General features: G+C 44.1%; 1 protein-coding gene across 1 annotated transcript in view; it reads right to left on the reverse strand.

Moving 5' to 3' along the window:
- Positions 1 to 730: 730 nt before the first annotated feature.
- The window catches only part of ramp1 (receptor activity modifying protein 1), a 100,873-nt gene continuing 79,463 nt past the window's right edge, over positions 731 to 22,140 (reverse strand). The window contains exon 3 of the mRNA XM_061724545.1: positions 731 to 2,474. Coding sequence (XP_061580529.1) covers positions 2,219 to 2,474 — 256 coding nt within the window. The 3' untranslated portion in view covers positions 731 to 2,218. The remainder of the gene's footprint in view (positions 2,475 to 22,140) is intronic.

A 22,140-nucleotide genomic window follows, 5' to 3' on the forward strand; every position in this document is an offset into this window, starting at 1 on the left:
GTCTCCTCAATTCCCCCTTGTTCTCTTTAAATTATTCACCAGGGAGAGTCACCCCCTAAATAAGATCGGTTAGAGCCCATGCAGGAGGTTATTCTTGATAGCAGTAAGTCCTTCTAAGGTGATACAACACAGAGCTACTGTAAAATGACTTAAGGGGTTGATGTGATGTCAAGTATTGCTTACATAGTAAAAAGAAAGACAAATAAATATTCTTGTTCTCACTTGATCCCATCCAACATGAAAATTGAATCCGACAATGTGTGTGTGCTAGCTGTGCATGATGCTGGGGAGGGGAGGCGTAGCCTTTACCTCATCCAGCACCCTGGACAGGTCACTACTCTGACATAATACATACGTACGAGAATTGTTTTCAAATTCACTTATGGCTGCATCTTCAAAGAACTATATGCTGTTCTCAGCCTCTTCCGTGGTGGCCTTTTCATGCAGGAGTTGGATTGATTTAGTTTACCTTATATAGAAAAGCCAGATGAGGAGGGCTTTTCTCTCTCATGGATTTTTCTCTTTTTTTTTTGTAGTTTGACAGCCTCATTTTAGTTGTATGAAATAAACTTGTTTTTAGTGACAACTCGTGGTCTCCACTAAAACAACATTCTTGAGTCAAGTTTTGACAAATGCTTGGAAAAGATCAGAATAACATGGTAATGACTGAAGTGTTGGCCATAACATCAATATATATTTTTATTCCAGTTTGAGCCTAAACAAGGCTAAGATTTTCCCACTAACTTGCTTGTATGTATGTGCTGGGTGAATAGTTTCCATCATACAGGACCTGGATTCTTTTGGTGGGATCCATAAATCATAAGAACACCCCGAAACATTCATGGTTGCACATCTATTGCATCCTCAGGTTCAACATGATTCAACAGAGGGCTTCTCTTCAAAAAACAAACAAACAATGCTGAACACATTATCATTTAACAAGAAACCAAATATATTTGACAGATTAATCAGACATTTTATTTAACTTTACTTAATTATCATGGATTTCCAAAATCAATCATTAAAATTCACACCAGCAAAATATTAGACATTTCGTAACTAACATTGCCATCTGTTTTTTTTATCATCTTTTGGCACTAAATACAATGTGTGGGTGTATTTCAAGTATGTTTTGCTGGCAGGCATGTTACAGGTCAAATGAATTTACAGGGGAAAGAAAACATCTAAAAATATAAGTAAAAAAAAAAAAAATCAAACGGCAATCACAATGGCAGATGATACAATCTGATGAAACCTAAGGCCTGTGATACGCAAAATGTGATTTGGGCCGTGGCAGTTCTTGGTAGAGCTGAGCATTGGTTAACTTACCCCACTCCTTCATCTCGTCTTTAGCTGAAATAGTGGTTTTCCCACAGTGGAATTTTTCTCCTCTTTATTATCATTTCTGTCTTTTTTAACATTGTAATTATCATGCTGATACAGGATGAAAACACAATATCGTCCCTGCAAATCCCGACCAGGGCTTCCACCGCTGTGGAGTGACCATCCTCACCTGCACTGAACATCTGCCACATTATCTTAGTGGTTGTCCATCTACACTATCTACTAGGTAGTATTGTGTACTTTCAATATATTAGACAAAATCATTACATTGAATCACAAAATTGTACATTCTACATATATTTCCAGTATACTGTATGCACACACATAAAATAACTATCCCTGGGTTCTCTAACAGAAGTCTGTGTATCTTTATTATTTAAACATTTCAATTTTTTTCCTGCTGACTTGAATGTTGTAGAAGGGACTGTCTTTCATGGTTATCAAAAACAGCTGTTGAATTCTTACTTGTGTGACAGGATCACCATCAAATCCTAAATCTCTGCAAGCAGTTTTCCCAGGTAAAATTATTATCATATTTACATAATCTTATCACCAGTCACTGTTCTGGTCCAGATTAAATTCTGGTGAACATGTTCATGCTCTGTAAACCTAAGAAAATGACTTTCAACCATGTACAAAGATGTGATTGCAATGGCTTCACACTGGTGTGCTGACGCAGGATCTGGATTTAAGTCTTGTTCAGCTCCTCCTTCAGGTCCACAATGTAGTAATTCTGGTCTCCCTTTCACCCGACATTCACACCCATGAGAAGAGATCCTTTGGTCACTGAGGGTGAAGACGGTATAGCCTTAGAGACAGAAAGTACCTCTTTTCTTGAGTCTTGTGACCCCACCCCCACCCCCATTTCCCTTCACTAGACAATCCCTTCACTCCGCTTGCTCCTCCACACCACCAGCGCTGTCATGATGAGGGTAACCAGGATGGGCACAGCAATAAAAGGACCCAGGATGCGGTTTGGAGGGTCCCTGAGAAGTCGCCCGGACAGCGAGCAGTCGTGGAAGTAGTGCCTGTGGACGCGGATGAAGAACTCGTCAACCATTCGGTTGGGCCAGTAGCAGCCCATGTTCAGGGCCACCAGGTATGTGCAGTTTGTCAGCTCACCATAGAGTCTGCATGTTAAGAGAGGGATTGAGAAACAAAAGAGGATTACATGTTAATGGAGATATATTGACAGTTTCCTGTGGTTTCGATTAAATATTTGTGGCATCCTTTTCCTTTTTTAATATTATTTATTATTATTATTTATTTAATATTTTTTCAGAGAGTAGTACAATCCGTGTGCATTTGACTACTGTGGCACTTTATTTTCACTCAATCTTTGTGTTGGCCATGCAGCTTTTGTTTTGTATACTACAGAGCAGTGCCTTTCTTTTATTATTTTTCCAGAGAGCCGTACTAAGCAGCAGGCAGCCAGCCACTGTTAAAGTTTCAGAGAGTAATACAATCAGTGTGCATTTGGCTCTACTTTGTCACGTTATTTCTATTTGTCACTTATTTCTTTCGACTCTCAGGGAAGTATTTTCTTACAAAAAAAGAAAGTTCAAATAAGTACCGGTACTATAGTTTACACTTTGTAATGCATAACATTTACAGTACACTATTTGTTCTCTACCTCAAGTGTCACTGTGTTGAGAATGATTTGAGAATAAATGTTCTGAAGGAACCAGTGGATCCACGGTTAGTGTTTTTCCTTGCATTTTAAGAATTTTATAAGCGACACGCTAATATCGTGATAATATCGTAATCATGATATTTTTGTCCACTAATATCGTGATATGAAATTTTCATATCGTCTCATGCCTACCAGCTCCCTTTTCAACTATGTCTTTGTTCGGAGCTCAGTTGTGTGGAGTAGAGCCAGATACTTGACTCATCCCTCTTCCTCTCCTCCATGGGTTGTGTCTCTTTGATATTTGTGTTACAGCATTTTGCCACCCAGTTCGAAGAACAGAAAATGCTGAATAAGGTAAAATTGAGTGGAGGTAAAAATCGGAAAGCTGGATAATACTCAAATCTATCTATGATGTGATGTAAAACCAAGCGACAGAGATGTTTTAAGTCCAGGCTTTTTGTTTGGTCACTTTAGACACCTTAATAGTTCTAACAAGTTCTTAACTTACTTAATATCCGCTTTACTTTATTTTTTAATCATAAAAGAAATGAACAAACTTGCCAAAGTGTATAACTTGTTTCTCAACAGTACAATGGTAGTAAGTAGATTGATCAAGCTTGGACCTGGTACATAAAACAGCAACAATACAATCATCTCCAACCAGGTAGCTAACACTTGTCTGCTAAAGTGACAGTCGCTGCCAGACAATTTCACATGATGTATCACAGTATAGAATTGATCACACAAGTTTCCAGAAAGATTTCAAAAAAAGACTGTAATACCCACTTTGGCTTATTAGGATTCAGTTTCAAAGTGTAAATCCCATAGAAACACATATAAAACTGCTGGCATTAGTTGTGTTTTGTCATCTGGTGCTGCTTTTATTATGGAGGGAAATACAGTAGATAATGTTTTAGTCTTTGTTCTGTGAGTTTTTGGTTGGGTCACGATCATTAGTTTGTAAATAACAAACTAACACATTTAGATAATATATAACTCCTTATCTTGGAATCGACCCCTGTATTTAGGTGCAAAGCTAGTTAACTGAACATGTATATAATGACAGTCATTTTAATATACTGTAGATCAACAGACTGTGTTTATCAAACATAACCAAGCAATTGCTGATAATCCAAACCCTTTTCAGCAATTTTTGCTGAAAACATCTGTGTGCTGCTGCTGGAAGTTGTTTTAATGAGACCTCTGGGACTGAACTGAAAGACTAAAGTTACAGACCGTAAAACCACCAACTTGCGTAAATCCACAGAAAACCTGAGGGGAACTGATGACTGGGGTTATAACTCTCAATGGATTTATTCCTACAACTGCTGTCACATCACACATTTTATCTGGTGGTTCATCTGTGTCTTTGTATGTCTTAAGAATTTCTGCTCTGACAGTCATCTGTGATATATCCATCTCAGATTTAATAGTTGAGCTTATTATTAAACAGAATTTGAAGCTGTACCCCAGAAAAGGTCCTTTTGTGGAAGGCTTGCCGTTGTAAACAGCTCAAGGCTGTTTGGCCTGACAACCAGCACAACTGAGTATTGTGTGTTGCTTCAGGTGGGAACTTCACTCTCTTGGTGTGTGCTCCTTTCCTCAGCTGTTTACTTGGATATTTAAAAATAATTAATGGAAGAAAAGAAGTTGTTTTTGATGCCTGTCTAATGTAAGTTGAGCAGACAGAGTACACACAAAGAGATGTCGTTGGTTACCAGTTCACCTCATGTGGTTAATGTTAGGATCAACTTTAACCCGACAGTGTAGCTGCGGCAAGTGCGTTATGTGTATTTGGGTAAATGCACACACTTCACAGTGCCAATGAATGGAATGCAGTATTAGAATTTGTGTTAGATGCCTGAGGCGTCGACAAGCGGTTTTTGCATGGGTTTAGCCCCCAATGTTTTGAGTGTAGCCCCAAATTGCAAATGCTGAATAGCAGTGCAACACCAGTCAGCGTTCTGCTGGAACAACAATATACTGTGTGTTCCTTAAAAGGTTTATTTGCACTTTGCTCTGGAATATTCATGAGTTGATGCATCCTATTCACTGGCAGCTACATCAGTGTTGCGCCTAGCAACCAAATCTCCTCGTGCTTGCTACAAATTTCTACTTCAAAGTATGTATGTATGTATGTATGTGTAGTGGGTTACATAATTCACTTAGGAACCCTCTGCGGGTTAATGTGGTTCCGCCCGGATAGGGCGCAGCGACGGACGTTACGCCCCCGGTTCTGTGTTGTTGTGGTTTGAATGGCTGATGTTAATAAACGGCTCGCGCCGGCTTTCAACATTCATACTCCGCCTCCGACTCCCGTTCTTCGGCACCACACTGGTGACCCCGACGTCAGTCTCGCTGAAGACTCAGAGACTGAACCGAACATGGCAAACAACGCTACTTTTCTGAAGTTGCCGGAGTTTTGGGAGACATCAGCGGCGGCATGGTTCGCCCAGACCGAGGCGCAGTTCGCGCTCCGCAACGTCACAGACGACGATGCGCGCTATTACCACGTTGTCTCGGCGCTGGGGAGTTCCACAGCGACCAGGTCGGTGAGTTTCATCACCACCCCTCCAGCCCGGAATAAATATGAGGCTTTTAAAGCTTACCTCCTCAAGACTTTTGAGCTGTCGCGGGCAGAACGGGCCAGACGGCTGTTTGCAATCCAGGGACTTGGGGACAGCAAACCTTCCGAGCTGATGGAGGTGATGTTGAACCTGCTGGGTGCAGAGGAGCCCAACTTTCTTTTTGTTGAGCTGTTCCTCCGCCACATGCCTCCTCGCGTTCAGACAGCTCTGGCCAACACTGTTATTACGGAGCCCCGCGCCCTGGCCGAGGAGGCTGATCGTTTTTTCCTGGCTGCTCAGCGTTGCACCCCGGAGGTGCTGGCCCTGACACGCAGCTATACACCTGCGGGTGGCGACACGCCGACCAAGAAGGGACTCACTGCTGCTGACGGCGGCGCCGGCTCTGGTATGTGCTATTACCATGCACGCTTTGGCGCTAAGGCGAGCAAGTGCCGTCCCCCCTGTACCTACGCGGCGGGAAACGCCAGAGCCTGCGCTCAGTAGCAGCCGTGAGCGCAGGCACGACGAACCGGCTGTTGTTTGTCCGAGACGCCATCTCTGGACTCAAGTTCCTCTGCGACACCGGCGCACAGAGGAGTGTGCTGCCGGCTACGGCGGACGACACCGCCGGTGGTTCCCAGGGGCCGCCACTGACGTCTGCAGACAACACCCCTATCCGCTCCTACGGCACGAGGACCGTGGACTTGTGTTTTGGGGGTCAGCGATTCACGTGGGACTTTGTCACTGCTGACATCTCTTTCCCCCTCGTCGGCGCTGATTTTTTGTGCGCGCACGGTTTGCTGGTGGACGTCAAGAACGGCCGCCTTGTTGACGCGCTGACCTTCTCCACGATCGCGTGTGTTTCTGGGGAGGCGACCTGCAGTGGGCTCTCCGGCTCGCTCTCGGAGGGGGACAACTACCAGATCCTCCTCGGTGAGTTTCCCAGCCTGACTGAACCCACCTTCTCTGCGGCCACGACCAAACATGGTGTGGAGCACCACATCGTGACCGAGGGCCCCCCGGTCCATGCTAGGGCCCGGCGGCTCAACCCCGAGAGGCTCGAGGTCGCCAGGTCTGAGTTCGCCAACATGGAGCGCCTTGGCATCGTTCGGCGTTCGGACAGCCCGTGGGCGTCGCCGCTCCACATCGCCCCCAAGCCAGGGGGTGGGTGGCGGCCGTGCGGCGATTACCGCCGTTTGAATGACGCCACTACTCCCGATCGCTACCCAGTCCCGCACATCCAGGACTTCTCCGTGCACCTGGCGGGTAAGCTGATTTTTTCTAAGGTGGACCTGGTGCGTGGTTACCACCAGGTCCCCGTGCGTCCCGCTGACGTCCCTAAGACGGCCGTAGTCACGCCGTTTGGCTTATTCGAGTTTCTGCGCATGCCGTTTGGACTTAAGAATGCGGCTCAGTCCTTCCAACGGCTGATGGACTCGGCGCTCAGGGACATGCCTTACGTTTTCGTCTACCTGGACGACATTCTCGTCGCCAGCTCCTCGGAGGGGGAGCACCTGGCGCACCTCCGGGGCCTCTTCACACGGCTCAGCGAGCACGGCCTCATCGTGAACCCGGCTAAGTGCCAGTTCGGGTTGCCCTCAATCCACTTCCTTGGGCACCTCATCAACAAGGACGGGGCCGCCCCCCTTCCGTCGAAGGTGGAGGCCGTTGCTGCTTTTCCCCGCCCGGATACCGCTGGGGCGCTCCGAGAATTTCTCGGGATGGTGACATTCTATCACCGGTTCATCCGCCGGGCAGCCCACACCATGCGCCTGCTGTACGAGGCTCTCAAAGGCAAGTCTGCCAACCAGGCCGTCGACTGGACGGCCGAGAGGGAGGCCGCGTTCGAGGCCACCAAGGCTGCCCTGAGCCAGGCGGCTCTGCTGGCTCACCCGGCACCTGGGGCTCCGGTGGCAGTCACGACCGACGCGTCGGATTACGCCGTCGGCGCAGTGCATGAGCAGTGGGTCGGCGGCGCCTGGCAGCCGCTCGCCTTTTTCAGCCGCCAGTTGACCCCCAGAGAGCGCAAATACAGTGCGTTCGACAGGGAACTCCTGGCCCTCTTCCTGGCAATCCGCCACTTCCGTTTCCTCCTGGAGGGTCGGGATTTTACGGCTTTCGTGGACCACAAACCCCTCACGTTCTCCATGTCTAAAGTGGCTGAACCGTGGTCTGCCCGCCAGCAGCGCCAGTTGGCGTTTATATCGGAGTACACCACCGACGTCCGACACGTCGCCGGTAAGGACAACGTGGTCGCGGACTGCCTCTCCAGGGCGGTTGTAGGGGCGGTCCAGTTGGGTGTCGACTACGCCGGCATGGGCGCGGACCAGGCCTCGGACCGCGGGATCCAGGCCCTCAGGGCCTCCGACACCGGGTTGCGCCTGGAGGAGGTCGCGGTCGGTGACTCGGGTGTCAGACTGTGGTGTGACCTCTCTACTGGCCAGCCTCGACCGCTGGTTCCTGCTGACTGGAGGCGGGGCGTGTTTGAGGCGGTGCACAATCTCTCCCACCCTGGCAGAAAGCCGACCGTTAGGTTGGTTTCTCAGAAGTTTGTGTGGCAGGGGCTGAAGAAGGACGTGAGGGCGTGGGTCGACGCGTGTGTGGCCTGCCAGCGGGCTAAGGTGCACCGTCACACCAGGGCCCCCTTTGAAACCTTCACTGTTCCGGAGCGGAGGTTCGACCACGTTCACGTCGACCTGGTTGGTCCGCTGCCCCCTTCGCAGGGCTTCACCTATCTCCTCACGGTGGTCGACAGAACGACGCGCTGGCCCGAGGCCATTCCCCTCGCCTCGACAACCTCTTCCGACGTGGCCCGGGCATTCATCGGGACGTGGGTTGCGCGTTTCGGGACCCCTTCCGACCTCTCCTCGGACCGCGGCCCGCAGTTTACTGCGGAGCTATGGAACGCGGTCGCGGACGGTTTGGGGGTCAAACTACACCGCACCACGGCCTACCACCCCCAGGCGAACGGCCTGGTGGAGAGGTTCCACCGTTCGATGAAGGCAGCCCTCCGCGCGAGCTTAACGGATGGCAACTGGGTGGATAAACTCCCATGGGTCCTCCTGGGCCTGAGGTGCGCCCCCAAGGAAGACCTGCAGTCCTCTTCTGCTGAGTTGGTCTACGGGCAGACCCTGCGGGTTCCGGGGGATTTCATCCCGAGCGCCACTGCCCCCTGGTCGCCAGCCACGCAGCGCGCCGCCCTGCTGGAGGCCGCTGGGGCGTTCACGCCCATCCCTACATCACAGCACGGCTCCCCCACCTTCAAGGTGCCCACCAGTCTGCGCTCGACGGATTTCGTGTTCGTTCGCCATGATGCCCACCGCGGCCCCCTGCGCCCTCCCTACGACGGGCCGTTTAGGGTCCTGCAGCACGGGGTTAAGAGCTTGGTTGTGGACATGGGCGGTAGGCCTGAGACTGTCTCTGTGGATAGGGTTAAGCCGGCCCACGTGGACATTTCCCGGCCATTGGAGTTGGCACAAGCCCCTCGTAGGGGCCGGCCCCCTGGGCCCTCGTCCCTGCCCCCGGTTGAGAGGCCCGCGCTGCTGTTGGCGCGTCGGCCCCCCGGCTCTGCGGTTGGTGCGGCCGCACCTTCGACCCCGCCCCCCTCGACCCCGGTTTTTCGCACCCGTAGGGGTCGGGCTGTCGTTCCCCCGCGGCGGGGGGATTTTGACTATGGGTGAATTCTGGGGGGGCTGGTGTAGTGGGTTACATAATTCACTTAGGAACCCTCTGCGGGTTAATGTGGTTCCGCCCGGATAGGGCGCAGCGACGGACGTTACGCCCCCGGTTCTGTGTTGTTGTGGTTTGAATGGCTGATGTTAATAAACGGCTCGCGCCGGCTTTCAACATTCATACTCCGCCTCCGACTCCCGTTCTTCGGCACCACATATGTATGTATGTATGTATGTATGTATGTATGTATGTATGTATGTATGTATGTATGTATGTATGTATGTATGTATGTATGTATGTATGTATGTATGTATGTATGTATGTATGTATGTATGTATGTATGTATGTATGTATGTATGTATGTATGTATGTATTGGCTAGCTTTAGCTGTGTAGCATCAATTTGATTGACTGAAGCTGAGGTGTTAAAGAGTTCAATTTATTTCAATGTATCTCTCTCTAAACACTGTATATGGAGGCTGACCTTGTAGCTTGGGGTTTGTGCTTCCTAACTAAAATAGGATATTGGAAAGCTTTACACGAAGCTACTGAGATGGATGACTGACAAAAGTAGCTGTAACTCAGTACTTGCTGTTATTTTGACTGTGCTAAGACATCCATTGCAAAAAAGAAATATGTGAATCTTAAAGTATTTTTCAAGTAGGCCAATATGAGCTGATTGTATTCTTTTTTTATTTTAAGCTAAACTGCAGAAAAAGGGACAAGATCAGGTGTTAGAGGTATTAGGCCTACAAAATGTCACAACCATCAAAATACAATTGTTATTTTTTATTAGAGATGCACCGATCGATCGGCAACCAATCGCAATTTACCGATAGTGCCCCTATCGGTTTTGAGCGGAGTTCTCAAAATAGATCAAAGCAGGCCGATCAGATGACGTTTACAACACTAAACCGCCACCATAGCGTGCGTTCCCACATCTCAGGCCCAGGTCTCTTAAGGGGGCGTGACCGTCTCTGCAAAGCATAAACTCTGAAAATGGCATCGCCGGTATGGGAGTTTTACAATGTCTGAAAAGGACAACAAATTTGTAGTTTGCAGGTGTGTGCAAAGGAGATACCCCGAGGAGGAATGCTACAAAAAGAATTTCAACACAAAGAACCTGATACGAGATTTGAAAGTTTTTTCACGTCTAGGAGAATATTGAATTTTCAAAGTTGGCTGCTGCTAAGGCAGGGAAAGAAAAGGAGCGCGCAGCAATGCCACTAACTCAACTGAACGTTACAAAAGCAAAAGGTAAAGTTGGATGGATATTTGCCGATTCCCACTTCAAAGTCAATCAATTCCAAATCTAAGCGTAAACTACAGTACTAAGCTACACTTACTCTTTGTAAGCCGAGTCTAAGTCGTCTGTAAGAGTCTCTAGAGTGTGAAATATTGCATATTCCCTCAGCCTGCAATAAAACAGTGGTCAATTCATGATACTTTCTCATCTCCTAATTTGTATACCTAATAATACAATGTGTTGTGTACATGGGACAACAATATTGAAGAGTTTGCAGGTGTGTGCAAAATCATGCTGTGATCAGTGATCGGCACTATCGTGATTGGCAGATACTGCTTTTGGCGATCGGCCCCTTAAAATCCTGATTGGTGCATTTCTATTTTTTCTTTTATAAGGGTTGGTGTTTACATAGAAGCTCAAAAATGTAATATAATTACCTAATGTACCTGAGTCATAACCATATATTGAATATAAAAATCTGAAATGCTGATATAAGTCATTGCTTGGCCATCCAAAGTATTTTACCGCAGAGCTAGATATGTCGAATTTGGTACTAGTGGTCTAGTTTAAAAGGTAATTTCTTTTTAATCTTTCAACCACACCTCCTCCACCATGTGTCTATCACACACTGAAGAACTGTTTTTGCGCACTTGATGGCATCCGAAACTCATCCATGAAGACTAAAAATATCAAATTTCAATCATCTGAACATAAGACCTTCTTCCACTCTTCAATGGTCTGCTTGCAGTGCTTTACAGTGCAGACCAAACCTCTTTTTTTCCTATTTTGAAAGGCAGTGGCTTTCTGACAGCCACTTGGCCTGTCACAATCCGTGAAGTGTTTTCCTTCATGGAAACTCCTCATCCTCAGAAACATGTCTTTTGACTCCATTATGGCTTTGGGTCTGCGAGACCTCTTCCTGTCAGAGTAACTGCTCTCACTGGCTTTCTTTACAATTTCTCCAAAGGAAATATGAACATCTTTTAGAAATATAATCATCAGTCTGTTGTTAATTGTTTTTTGGGGCCTTTTTTAAGTATAAACACAGAACTTTCAGCAGTGCATCACTGTTGAAAATAACGTATTCAGACACCTGGGAATTCACATATTCATGTACAGAGTTAATTGTCTTGTTTTCTCGTGGAACAGCAACAGTTTTTAACAGTTTTGAACTCATTGTTCCCAGAAAATGGCATTATTGTATGATCATTACTTGTATATTGTTTTTGTACATTATTTTTCAGCTTTTAGTGTCCAAAACTAATTTTAGACCTCTGGCCTTAAGTACCATTTACCAGACTTGAGCTGCTTAAACTTAATCAAAATGGAAAAATGGGGGAGTTCTAAATTTTCAATTGGTAGCGTGGATGATTATCTTTGTCAAGACCTTTTGACAAAGATAACCCTTTGTAACCCTCTTACTAAGATGCTGTAGTGACTAAACCTCAAATTAATCAAACAGAAGGAAAGAAAGCAAACCCACCACCCCTTTAGATCCCTCTGTGGACTGTATTACTCAGAAGACACAGCTAATTGACGGGGTGTTTGTTTTCACCACCACAGACAAATCCAGCGTGTCAAGGCAACAATCGCAAAAAGACAGCTTGCATGTATGAGAGAGATATCATTGGAATTGACAAGATTACACAATTTGACCCCCTGTAAATGAGATGTGGATGTTATCATGAAAGAAAACGTCCTTTAACTGTTTAATAAATCAGGCCGACCTTTATAATAAAATGATCGGTAGCATAACTCCTGAGGCACAGAGCCAAGCACCCGTTTTCAAATAATTAATATTGTTACACAGGTTTTCTTCAGGAGAGTAATGTAGACACATAACTCTGTTCGTGTTCTGTCTGAGGCGGTCAAAAATAATCAAATGAGGGTAGAAATACTGGAAAAATGATAAGTTGGCTCAGACATGCTCGTGGTAAAATATAAAGTAGTTCACAATTTTGATATTACAATTTTTATATGTGAGCAGAAGGTTTGTTAAAATGACCGTTTTCATGCAGACAAAAAATGTGGAAGCTATAAACAAGACTTGCAGTTATTTGGATGTTCCTGTGCTTGCATGGAATCACCTAAGATCTCCAAATAATGATATGCTGATTTTCTATAGCAGACACTTCTGTTTAAATCAAAGCTTGTGAAGATGTGTTTATGCTATTGTAATAGGGTATTATCAGGCTCAAGTACAAACGGAGTGTTTCTGGGATAACCCTTATACAACTTCAACCTCAATAAGGATTGATTTAAAATCTGTGAACAGAAACATTAACCTGGATCCATTTCCATAAATGAGTAAAAAAGACTCTTGAAAAGAACAATCTATTCCATTCATCGTATGTAACTATATAGAGGGGTGCACACCAGCCGGTACTCGAGGGCCAGTCTACTGCGTGTTTTAGATGTTTCCCTGCTTCAATACAACCCTGATAGACGGATAGACCTGATAGATTACTTCCCAAGTTTCCCAGAATAACCTATTGAATAATGTCCACCAGCTGAAGCTTAGTAGAAGATGAATGATACTTTTACAAAAATGACGCGTATAGAACAAGTATACAAGTATAGAAACAAATTTACTAAAGAAAGCTCCAGTAAATGAAAATCCACCTTTGGAGTGGTTCAGTCAGAAAGACCTCAAGAGAGCTGTAGGATGTCTCAAAGGGGATTGGTCAAACTTTCCTCCTGAACGCTGCGTAGGTCTGATCCAGAAGCACTGAAACACTTCCTTGAAGTTGCTGCCAAAGGCGGTTTAGCCAGCTTGTAACGGCAAGGATTAAATTATATTTTCCTCCAGCATTTTAAATGTTTAATGGGTATACAAAAAAAGACATGACAAATTATACTTCTGTGTAATCAGCTTACTTTAATTATTATTATGTTATCAACAGCACATTGCATTACCTTTTACTGTGACTCAGATGTAGATCAGATCAGGTTTTATGTAGTCTGAATTAATGGAGAAAACAAGCTTATTCGAAGGTGTTCACACACCTATTCCTGCCACGAAAGACCACTTCCACGAGAAAAAAGACAAAAAAAACTCCCAAAAAACCATCAACAACATAAAGCATGTTGACACTCCACTTTATGAACTAATAACCTGTATTTTACACATCAGGAAGCAGTTCATGATAAATAAAATCAAACTATTTTGTTGAGTATATTAGTTTTTATCAGTTCTATGTTGGGTTGATAACGTATGAGGCAGTTGTTACCTGCTATTTCTCAGTCTTCACACGTGAAAGCAGGATTCCTTGGTGTCACAGCGTATGCCCTCTGCATTAATTGTGAATGAGCAGATTTGTCTGCTAAACTTCTGCTGAATCCCAATAGATGCAGTGGGATACAAACACTGGATCTGAACCATGCTGACTGAATTTCATTATGTTTCTACTCAACATTAATCTGCAAGATGATACTAACCTAGTACGCTAAAACGTGATGATATTCGTCTTTGAAATAGCCTCCTTTTCAATGTACAAGCAGTAGAATATGGATATGCAGGTGCAGAGAGAAGCCAGAGGAGACAAAAGAATGTAGATATTATAAAAAGTACATGCACATGCAAAAGATAAAGAGCAAAAGTAGCTGAATCAGGTTCATGCTGTTCATGTAGCCCGATCTGTTTACTGAAGAGCACAATGTGAATAAGTAAAACCTGGATAATGAATAAATAAAACTGACACAGAAAAAGCTCTTTGTTGACAGAAGGATTGACTCCACTGAGGGACACTTACACAGACAGGTATGGCCGCTGATGAATGTGGTATTTATGTAAAAATAATGATCTTTATGGAGATACACAACCCTTTTCAAAGAAGATTATCATCATGTTACTCACTGGGCAACAGACATCATCATCACTGCCCTGGAACATTAGAACGTGGCCACGGACACAAAGATTTGTTGTTTGTGTTGATCCAGACGCAGTTTAGAGTGCAGCAAAAAATCCAAATGCCCATATGCCCAAAAACCTTTTCTAAGCCTGACACAACCCGGATAGAACGTGCAGCAGAGATGTTTCCTGCACAAACCTTTGACCTTCTTCCAATTATGTTCTTATATTCTCTGCTGGCTTTTCTGAAAGGTTAAAATACCAGTTGGGAAGGCACATGCAGAGAAGAGCAACCATTTCTTGACCGATTCTTGTTATGTTTAACATTGCCCGTTGCCCTTCACATAACCTCACAGTCATATTATATTTAGAATCAGTTCATACCAAGCTGTGTGAAATCTGTCTGCAATTACTGTCAGTGGCAAACATCCATGGGGTCTTACTCTAATTCAGTGTTCAAAATGTTTCTATCCCTGCTATTTGGAGTAAGTTGGTACAACTCCTCAGCAGTATCTACCAAAACACCTGTATATTTTCATTACAGTTTTGGTGCAAAACTTATAATGCAATATTTTAAAATGTCAATAAAACTGAATTGCAAAGTGAATTTTTTTGAATTAGTCCTTTTCCTTTAAAAACCTTCCAAGAATAATGGCAATGTATGTTGATATGTTTTAGCAGGTTAATATCTTTATCTGCAACCAGTCCAGCCATCTTTACTTCTGCTCACAATAAGAAATGGCTTTCATCTACGACCACCGTGCGTCTGACATGGTGGTCTGCAGCACAGGAGCGCCACAGGGGACCGCCATCGTCGGCCCCACCAACAACGGAGACGAGAGGGAGTACCGAGAACTGAACCACAGATTTGTAGACTGGTGCCAGCAGAACCGCCTCCAGATTAATGCTGGGAAAACGAAAGAGCTGGTAGTCGACTTCCGCCGGGGCAAAGTCCCCCCCTCGCCGGTGAACATCCAGGGAACGGACATAGAAATAGTGGACTCTTACAAGTACCTGGGTGTTCACTTGAACAAAAAACTGGACTGGACTGTAAACACCCAGGCTCTCTACAAAAAGGGCCGAAGCTGACTCCACCTGCTGCGGAGACTGAGGTCCTTCTGAGTGAGGTACGGCCTCCTGAGGACCTTCTATGACTCTGTGGTGGCGTCGGCCATCTTGGTGGTCTGCTTGAGCAGCAGCATCACTGCAGCAGAGAGGAAGAGACTGGACAAAGTGGTGAAGAAAGCCGGCTCTGTCCTGGGCTGCAGTCTCGACCCTGTGGAGGTGGTGGGGGAGAGGAGGATGGTGGCTAAGCTGTCATCCATCATGGACAATGTCTCCCACCCCCTTCATGAGACTGTCAGAGCCCTGGAGAGCTCCATCAGCGACCGGCTTCATCACCCGCGATGCGTCACTGAGAGGCATCGCAGGTCCTTCCTCCCCGCTGCCATCAGACTGTACAAGCAGGCCTGCTCTTAGTAGCTAACGGACAATAATAACATGATGTGTAATATCTCCCTACCCCATACACATCCTACCTGCTTTTTTTTTGCACTGTTTTTCTTTCTTTCCCATACTGCACTACTTTTATTTTAATTCCAATGTATGTACTGTTTATATTTTATAATTATATATTTTTTTACTTTTTTTTACCCTTTCCCTGCGTGTGTATTGTGTGTACTGCTGCTGCACAAAGATAATTCCCCCCATTGAGGGAGGAATGAATGAATCTAATCTAATCTACAAATTGTTACAAAACAAGCCCCTTATATGTTGAGCCAGCTACATGAAGAGATCATACATGTTCACACTGCCAGTCCAAATCCAAATGTTAGCATATCTGATTAGAATCGGATCTTCCTAACTGTTTATATTACTATTATTTTGCAAGTGATCAGATTAGATCTGTATGTCCTTGCTGATGTTCCCTAAGCCACATGGTATCCATGGTAACCTGCACACATAAAATGGTTGTAAACAAACCAAAATGGTGGGGAATTGGCTTTGTTAGTGTTGTTATGTGTAGCTGTGATGCAAAGTTTCTGCAACTGACAAGAAAGTGCCAGAGACGGAGAAGGCTGAGAATACTTTTTCATTTTGAGCAGCTCTCTCCAGCAGTATGTTGGTACAGTGAGGTGAGTTGTCCAGGTACGTCAGCTGTTAGACAACTGAGGCTAGTGAACAGAGGAATCCCACATCCTTTCTGTCACTTTGTTAGCCCTAGTTGTGTGTGTTACATGGCAAATGACACAAAAGACAATTTGAAATCCTGTTTTATCAGCCAAACTATTTGAGACTGAGATGCATACAAATCTGGTCACAATTACATTCAAAACCGCCTGCATATGTGGTTTGAATCCATTTATGCAAAAATAAAAGTTTATGTGACGTTTTTGTGGTCCAGAAAGTCAAAAATGTCTACCTGGATGCAGTCTGGATATGCTAGGAACCAGGTTTGTGGGTCTGTGGGATCTCTGGAGAACAACCACAATTTTACAGATGAGCAATTGATTTAAAAAGTCATGAAATGATGACTCAAAAAACCTTTCTTGAGCTATGAAAGACAATAAATGATGTTGTTGTGTCCATTCAGTCCATCCATGTACAGAAACCTTCAAATGTGTTATGTATGAGTTTTCTTATCTATGCCCCCATCAATCCCCGTTTATTAGGCCCACATAGAGATATTAGAGGTGATGAACATAACTTTATCTCTTTCTCGATGCAATCAGACCCCACAGGTGGAAGAGGGAGAGGAAGTAGGATTTTAGGAGTTGCGGCAAGTTTGGCTGGTGAGAGAAATTAGAAGTCATCCAAGAAATAAACCCTGTCTGGCTGGTTACACAGATGTACAATCCAGATGGAATAACTGGAATGAAAGATGCAGAAGGGCTCATTCCAGTTATTCCTGCATGATTTAGCCGCAGGCTGCCTATTCTTTTTTTTATTGTTTTTGCAAAACATTACATTTTCAAACCCCTTTCGTGCAATATACAGACACAGGAGTTTTTGCAAAATGTATTTGTTTCCATTAAGGGGCGAATATACTTGCTGTTCAGAACGCGTACGCGACCGCGTCATGGCCGACACATGTATCCTGCGTTTGACGCGTCCACATGCGCACACTCCAAAAAACACTGAAAAGAGTACCTGCAGTTCTTGCTTTGCCCACGAGTGGCGCTGGTCCAGGTCAGGGCACCAGTTGACCACAAGTGACTTGACGCGGAAGTTGGAAAATTGTGGAAAGTTTTGAACCGAGACTGGCTGAGCAGTTGCGCTGTTATTCTCACATCGCCACTGCACAGTGACAAACATGTGTGTCAAAACAGTGGGCGGCAAATCAACACAGTCCTGGGTGTAGATACAGATAGGGTTGCCACCCGTCCCGTAAAATACGGAATTGTCCTTTATTTGAGAAAAAAATGTTGCGTCCCGTATTGAACTAATACGGGACACGATTTGTACCGCATTTTCATTAACTTTTACACCATATTCTAGTTGAATTTTTGAAATAAATGAACCTTTACCCCATATTCTAGTTGAATTATTGAAACAAATTAACTTTTACACCATATTCTAGTTGAATTATTGAAACAAATTAACTTTTACACCATATTCTAGTTGAATTATTGAAATAAATTAACTTTTACACCATATTCTAGTTGAATTATTGAAATAAATTAACTTTTACACCATATTCTAGTTGAATTATTGAAACAAATTAACTTTTACACCATATTCTAGTTGAATTATTTAAATAAATTAACTTTTACACCATATTCTAGTTGAATTATTGAAATAAATTAACTTTTACACCATATTCTAGTTGAATTATTGAAATAAATTAACTTTTACACCATATTGTTCACCTGTAGGCTATATTATACATCTGGGCTGATGTGGACATACATAGCATAGGAGGATATTTCAGTTACTAGTATGGTTGGCTGTCTCTACAGTCATGAAAGTACAATGCTATTAAAGCACTTTAAACTTTAAATCAAAGCATTTCGTTTTTTCATATAAAATAAACACATTTTTATTCAGTTTAGAAGTTTTGGGGCTTTTTTTTTGGCTCCTGCGCTGCTGAAATCAGGGCGTCCCTTATTTCTATTTCTGAAAGGTGGCAACCCTAGATACAGAGTCATGCTCGTTATGTCCGTGCTCGTCGGAAGATGGTGGTGAAGGTGCTGATGGGCTGTTTTGTCCACCAATTATCAAACGTCTAAGCTGGATACAGAGGTTCGTCAGTCATCGCTCGACCGACACTGACTTTGCTCCAGATATTTCGGTAAATTAATCTCCTGACGACATGTGTGTGCACGCTCCCAGCTTGTAACTGGCTGCTACAGCTCAATAGCTTGTCCCTGATGCCACGTAGCGCAGGATGACAGCCAGCTCTCTGCTACGGTCTCGGACTCGCCGTGTGTGGTTTTGTGCTGAATTAGCAGGACAATCCGATGTAACAGGTTATCAAACAGCTAACAGCTCCTTCCTGTTCACCTGAGAAGCTACTTCCTGTTGCCAGTATGGGAGCAAAAAATAATCCAGCCATGGAAGATTTTGAGGAAATAAGGAAATCGTTGGATTTTCTTTCTGGGGAAACCTCGGCTATCCGACTCCAGCAGAAGTCCATTTTGGACTTGGTAGAAGAGGTGAAGGATTTGCGGGTTCTCAACGACGAAAAGGACAAGCGGATTGCTGTTCCGGAAAAACCGAGTGGCAGAACAATACACCAGGATGAACGATGTAATCTTCACCGGATTGCGAGTCAATCCCGGTTCTTAAGCCGGCGCGGTGGCAGGGCCCTGTCCTGCTGATGAGCCATCGCCTGGCGTTACTGACTCCACAGAGGAACAGGTGGCCTCTTTCCTCTTGTCCAACGGGATAAAGATGAACTGTAACACCGTGGAAGCGTGCCATCCGCTCCCGAGAAGAGGCAATAAGGACAAACCAGCAATTATTATGCAATTTAGTAATCGGAAACACAAGTTTGCGCTGCTACAACAGGGCAGGATGCTTAAAGGGTCAGGCCTGGTTCCTGAGGAAGCAGAAGAAGATCCAGTCTACGACCACGAACTGTAAAGTCTTCATTAAGCTGAACGGAACACTGGAGGAGGCGAAGGTTTTGGCTGTTCGGATCGGACATCACTGAGCTGGACAAATACGATTGAACTCTTTGATGAACATTTGGATTACAGGTGATATCACTCACTGTCCCCATGTCACAAGTTACAGGAAATGTTTATTCATCATTTATGGACACAACACTAATACCTACAACTGTTAGCAGAGGTGGACAGAGTACTCGACCCCAGTACTTGAGTAAGAGTACAAATACTACTGGTCAAAATTTACTCCGTTACAAGTAAAATTAGCTCAGTCAAAATATTACTTGAGTAAGAGTAGAAAAGTACTTGCTTTTAAAGGTACTTAAGTATCCAAAAGTAAATGCTTTTAAATGTACTTTAAGTAAAAGTAAGAGTAAGAGTAAATTTCTTATTTTCCACATCAGTAAATTACTATATTTTTTCTAAATTAATTTAAGTTGTAAAGTTTAAGTTGTAAATGTCTGTGGTTTGTCTGTGCCCTCGTTTTTTACTCGGTCGAACTCAAACATTGAGTTAAGATACGGCCAAGGATTTAGTGAAAGTCCCTGCTCCGAGTCCGGCTCATTATCCGACTCAGACGACTCAGCGGATTGTCTTTCTTCTCCTGACGCAGGCGTAGCCATTGTTGCCGCTCTGTCTTGACTTGTTGCGGCTCTGTCTTGACAAACGCAGGCTACTTTGGCGGTATCGTTTTGAGGAGGCTTGACGTATTTCCGCTTTACGTACATCCCAGTGGAGAGCGTGCACTGTGATAGGTCTCCTCCTTTGACAAAAACAGCTTGTGTCCAATAGGATTTTAGGGAAGAAGAAAAAAGAGCAGACCTGAAAGTAACGAGTACTTTTCAGCCTTCCTAGAAATTTACTCGAGTAAAAGTAAAAATATTTGTCTTGGAAATGTATTCAAGTAAGAGTAATAAGTACCAAAGAAATCTAATACTCAAGTAAAGTACAAATCCTCTGGATATGTACTTAAGTACAGTACTCAAGTAAATTTACTCCGTTACTGTCCACCACTGACTGTTAGTGCCGATAACCTGGAACTGAAAACATTCATCTATATGGATTATAAATGTCAGGCCATGGAAGAGGATGTAGACCCAGATAATAACTTCTGCTAGCTGCTGCTATTATACAATGGATCAATATAACAGATCCATTAAAGTAGACAATAAGTTCTCAATCATACATTTCAACATCAGAAGTTTATATGCAAACTTTAACAGCATCAAAGACTGATACCTGTCTGAGCCAGTTTAAACAGCCATTTAGCATTATTGCCATCTCTGAAACCTGGATCAGCTCTGAGAAGGGGACTGACTTTGACCCGGAGGGTTATGAGTTCAATTATATCAACAGCAAAGGGAAAACTGGTGGAGGTGTAGCTGTGTATGTGGACAGAAACCTAAAGTACTGTATAAAATAGTAGAAAACATGACCAGAGTGACTAAAGATGTGTATATCAGTTGAAATATATGGAAAAAACTAAACATTTTATTGTTAGTTCCATATACAGAGCACCTGGTTCTAATATGGAAATATTTAGAGAATGGTTTGAGCAAACATATACAGTTGCATCTCAGAAGGTCTTTTTCATCTGTGGTGACGTACTTAACTCAATAGATGTACTTAACTCAAACAATCATAAACATACTGAAGAGTTCATTAATACCATGTACAGTTTGAGCCTTTTTCCCAGAATCACTAGACCCATCAGGATCAGACTTAACAGTGCCACATTAAAAGATAATATATTTACTAATATCTTAGATAACAATACAATAAGTGGAGTAATAATTCAGCATATTATTCACGTGCTACGCGAGGAGAGCACGTCGTACCGGAGGTAACCGGTTGGGGGCAGTAAGCGAGGTGCATTCACAACGCAGCTGGTTGTGAGCGCGAACAGACGCGATTTCATGCTCAAACAGCAACTACATAGCCTTATGGTGTAATTTCTATTGGCAATTCCAGTTTGAACAGTTCCAAGTTAATGGAAAGATAGCTAGAGATGACAGATGCCTCTACTCTGGGGCCTGCATTTCAAATACACTCATTCTAAAACAGTAATTTTTGATTCTTTAGAAGACAAATGTGTCATTGTCTAGTGATGTCTCCTCATTTCCTTGCTCCTGTTTTCCCCTTCTCCTTCTTTGTCTGGTTTGCCTCTCCATGTGAGTGGCCGTTCCCCTAATCCCCAGCGACCAACTCGACACATCTGCAACCAGTCCACCCCTCAACTCAAGCAGTATATCTACATCTCTATAGCTCTACATCCAGTCTTCGCCAGATTGTTGTTTCAGTTACTGCGGTAGTTACATTCAGGCTTCTTTAATGATCATTTTTTTCACCTGACATTTTGTGAGTTTGTCTCTCTCAGTCCCTAACGATTTTCCTTGTGTTCAGGTCCACATCACCACCACCTACCAGAAACCGACCTGCCTGCTTAACCACTACTCTCCAGTCAGCTCACATTGCTTGCCTTTTGCAATCCCGTCCACCCTCTGCTTCAGCTCTGTCATTCTCTGCTTGTCTGCCATTTCCCAGTTCCCTGACTACCATTCAATAAATCTTTCTGTTGAAATGTCTCTGCTGAGTCTGCTTTTGGGTCCGTTCTATAGTTCCTTAACAAAAATATTCTGTTTGCATCTGTCATGATAAGACTGTAGTTGAGGGGTGACACATTTCTAAATCCTTCATATTTAAGTTATTTTGCATAGT

This window comes from Cololabis saira, chromosome 6 (assembly GCF_033807715.1).
Source record: "Cololabis saira isolate AMF1-May2022 chromosome 6, fColSai1.1, whole genome shotgun sequence".
Classification (NCBI taxonomy): domain Eukaryota; kingdom Metazoa; phylum Chordata; class Actinopteri; order Beloniformes; family Belonidae; genus Cololabis; species Cololabis saira.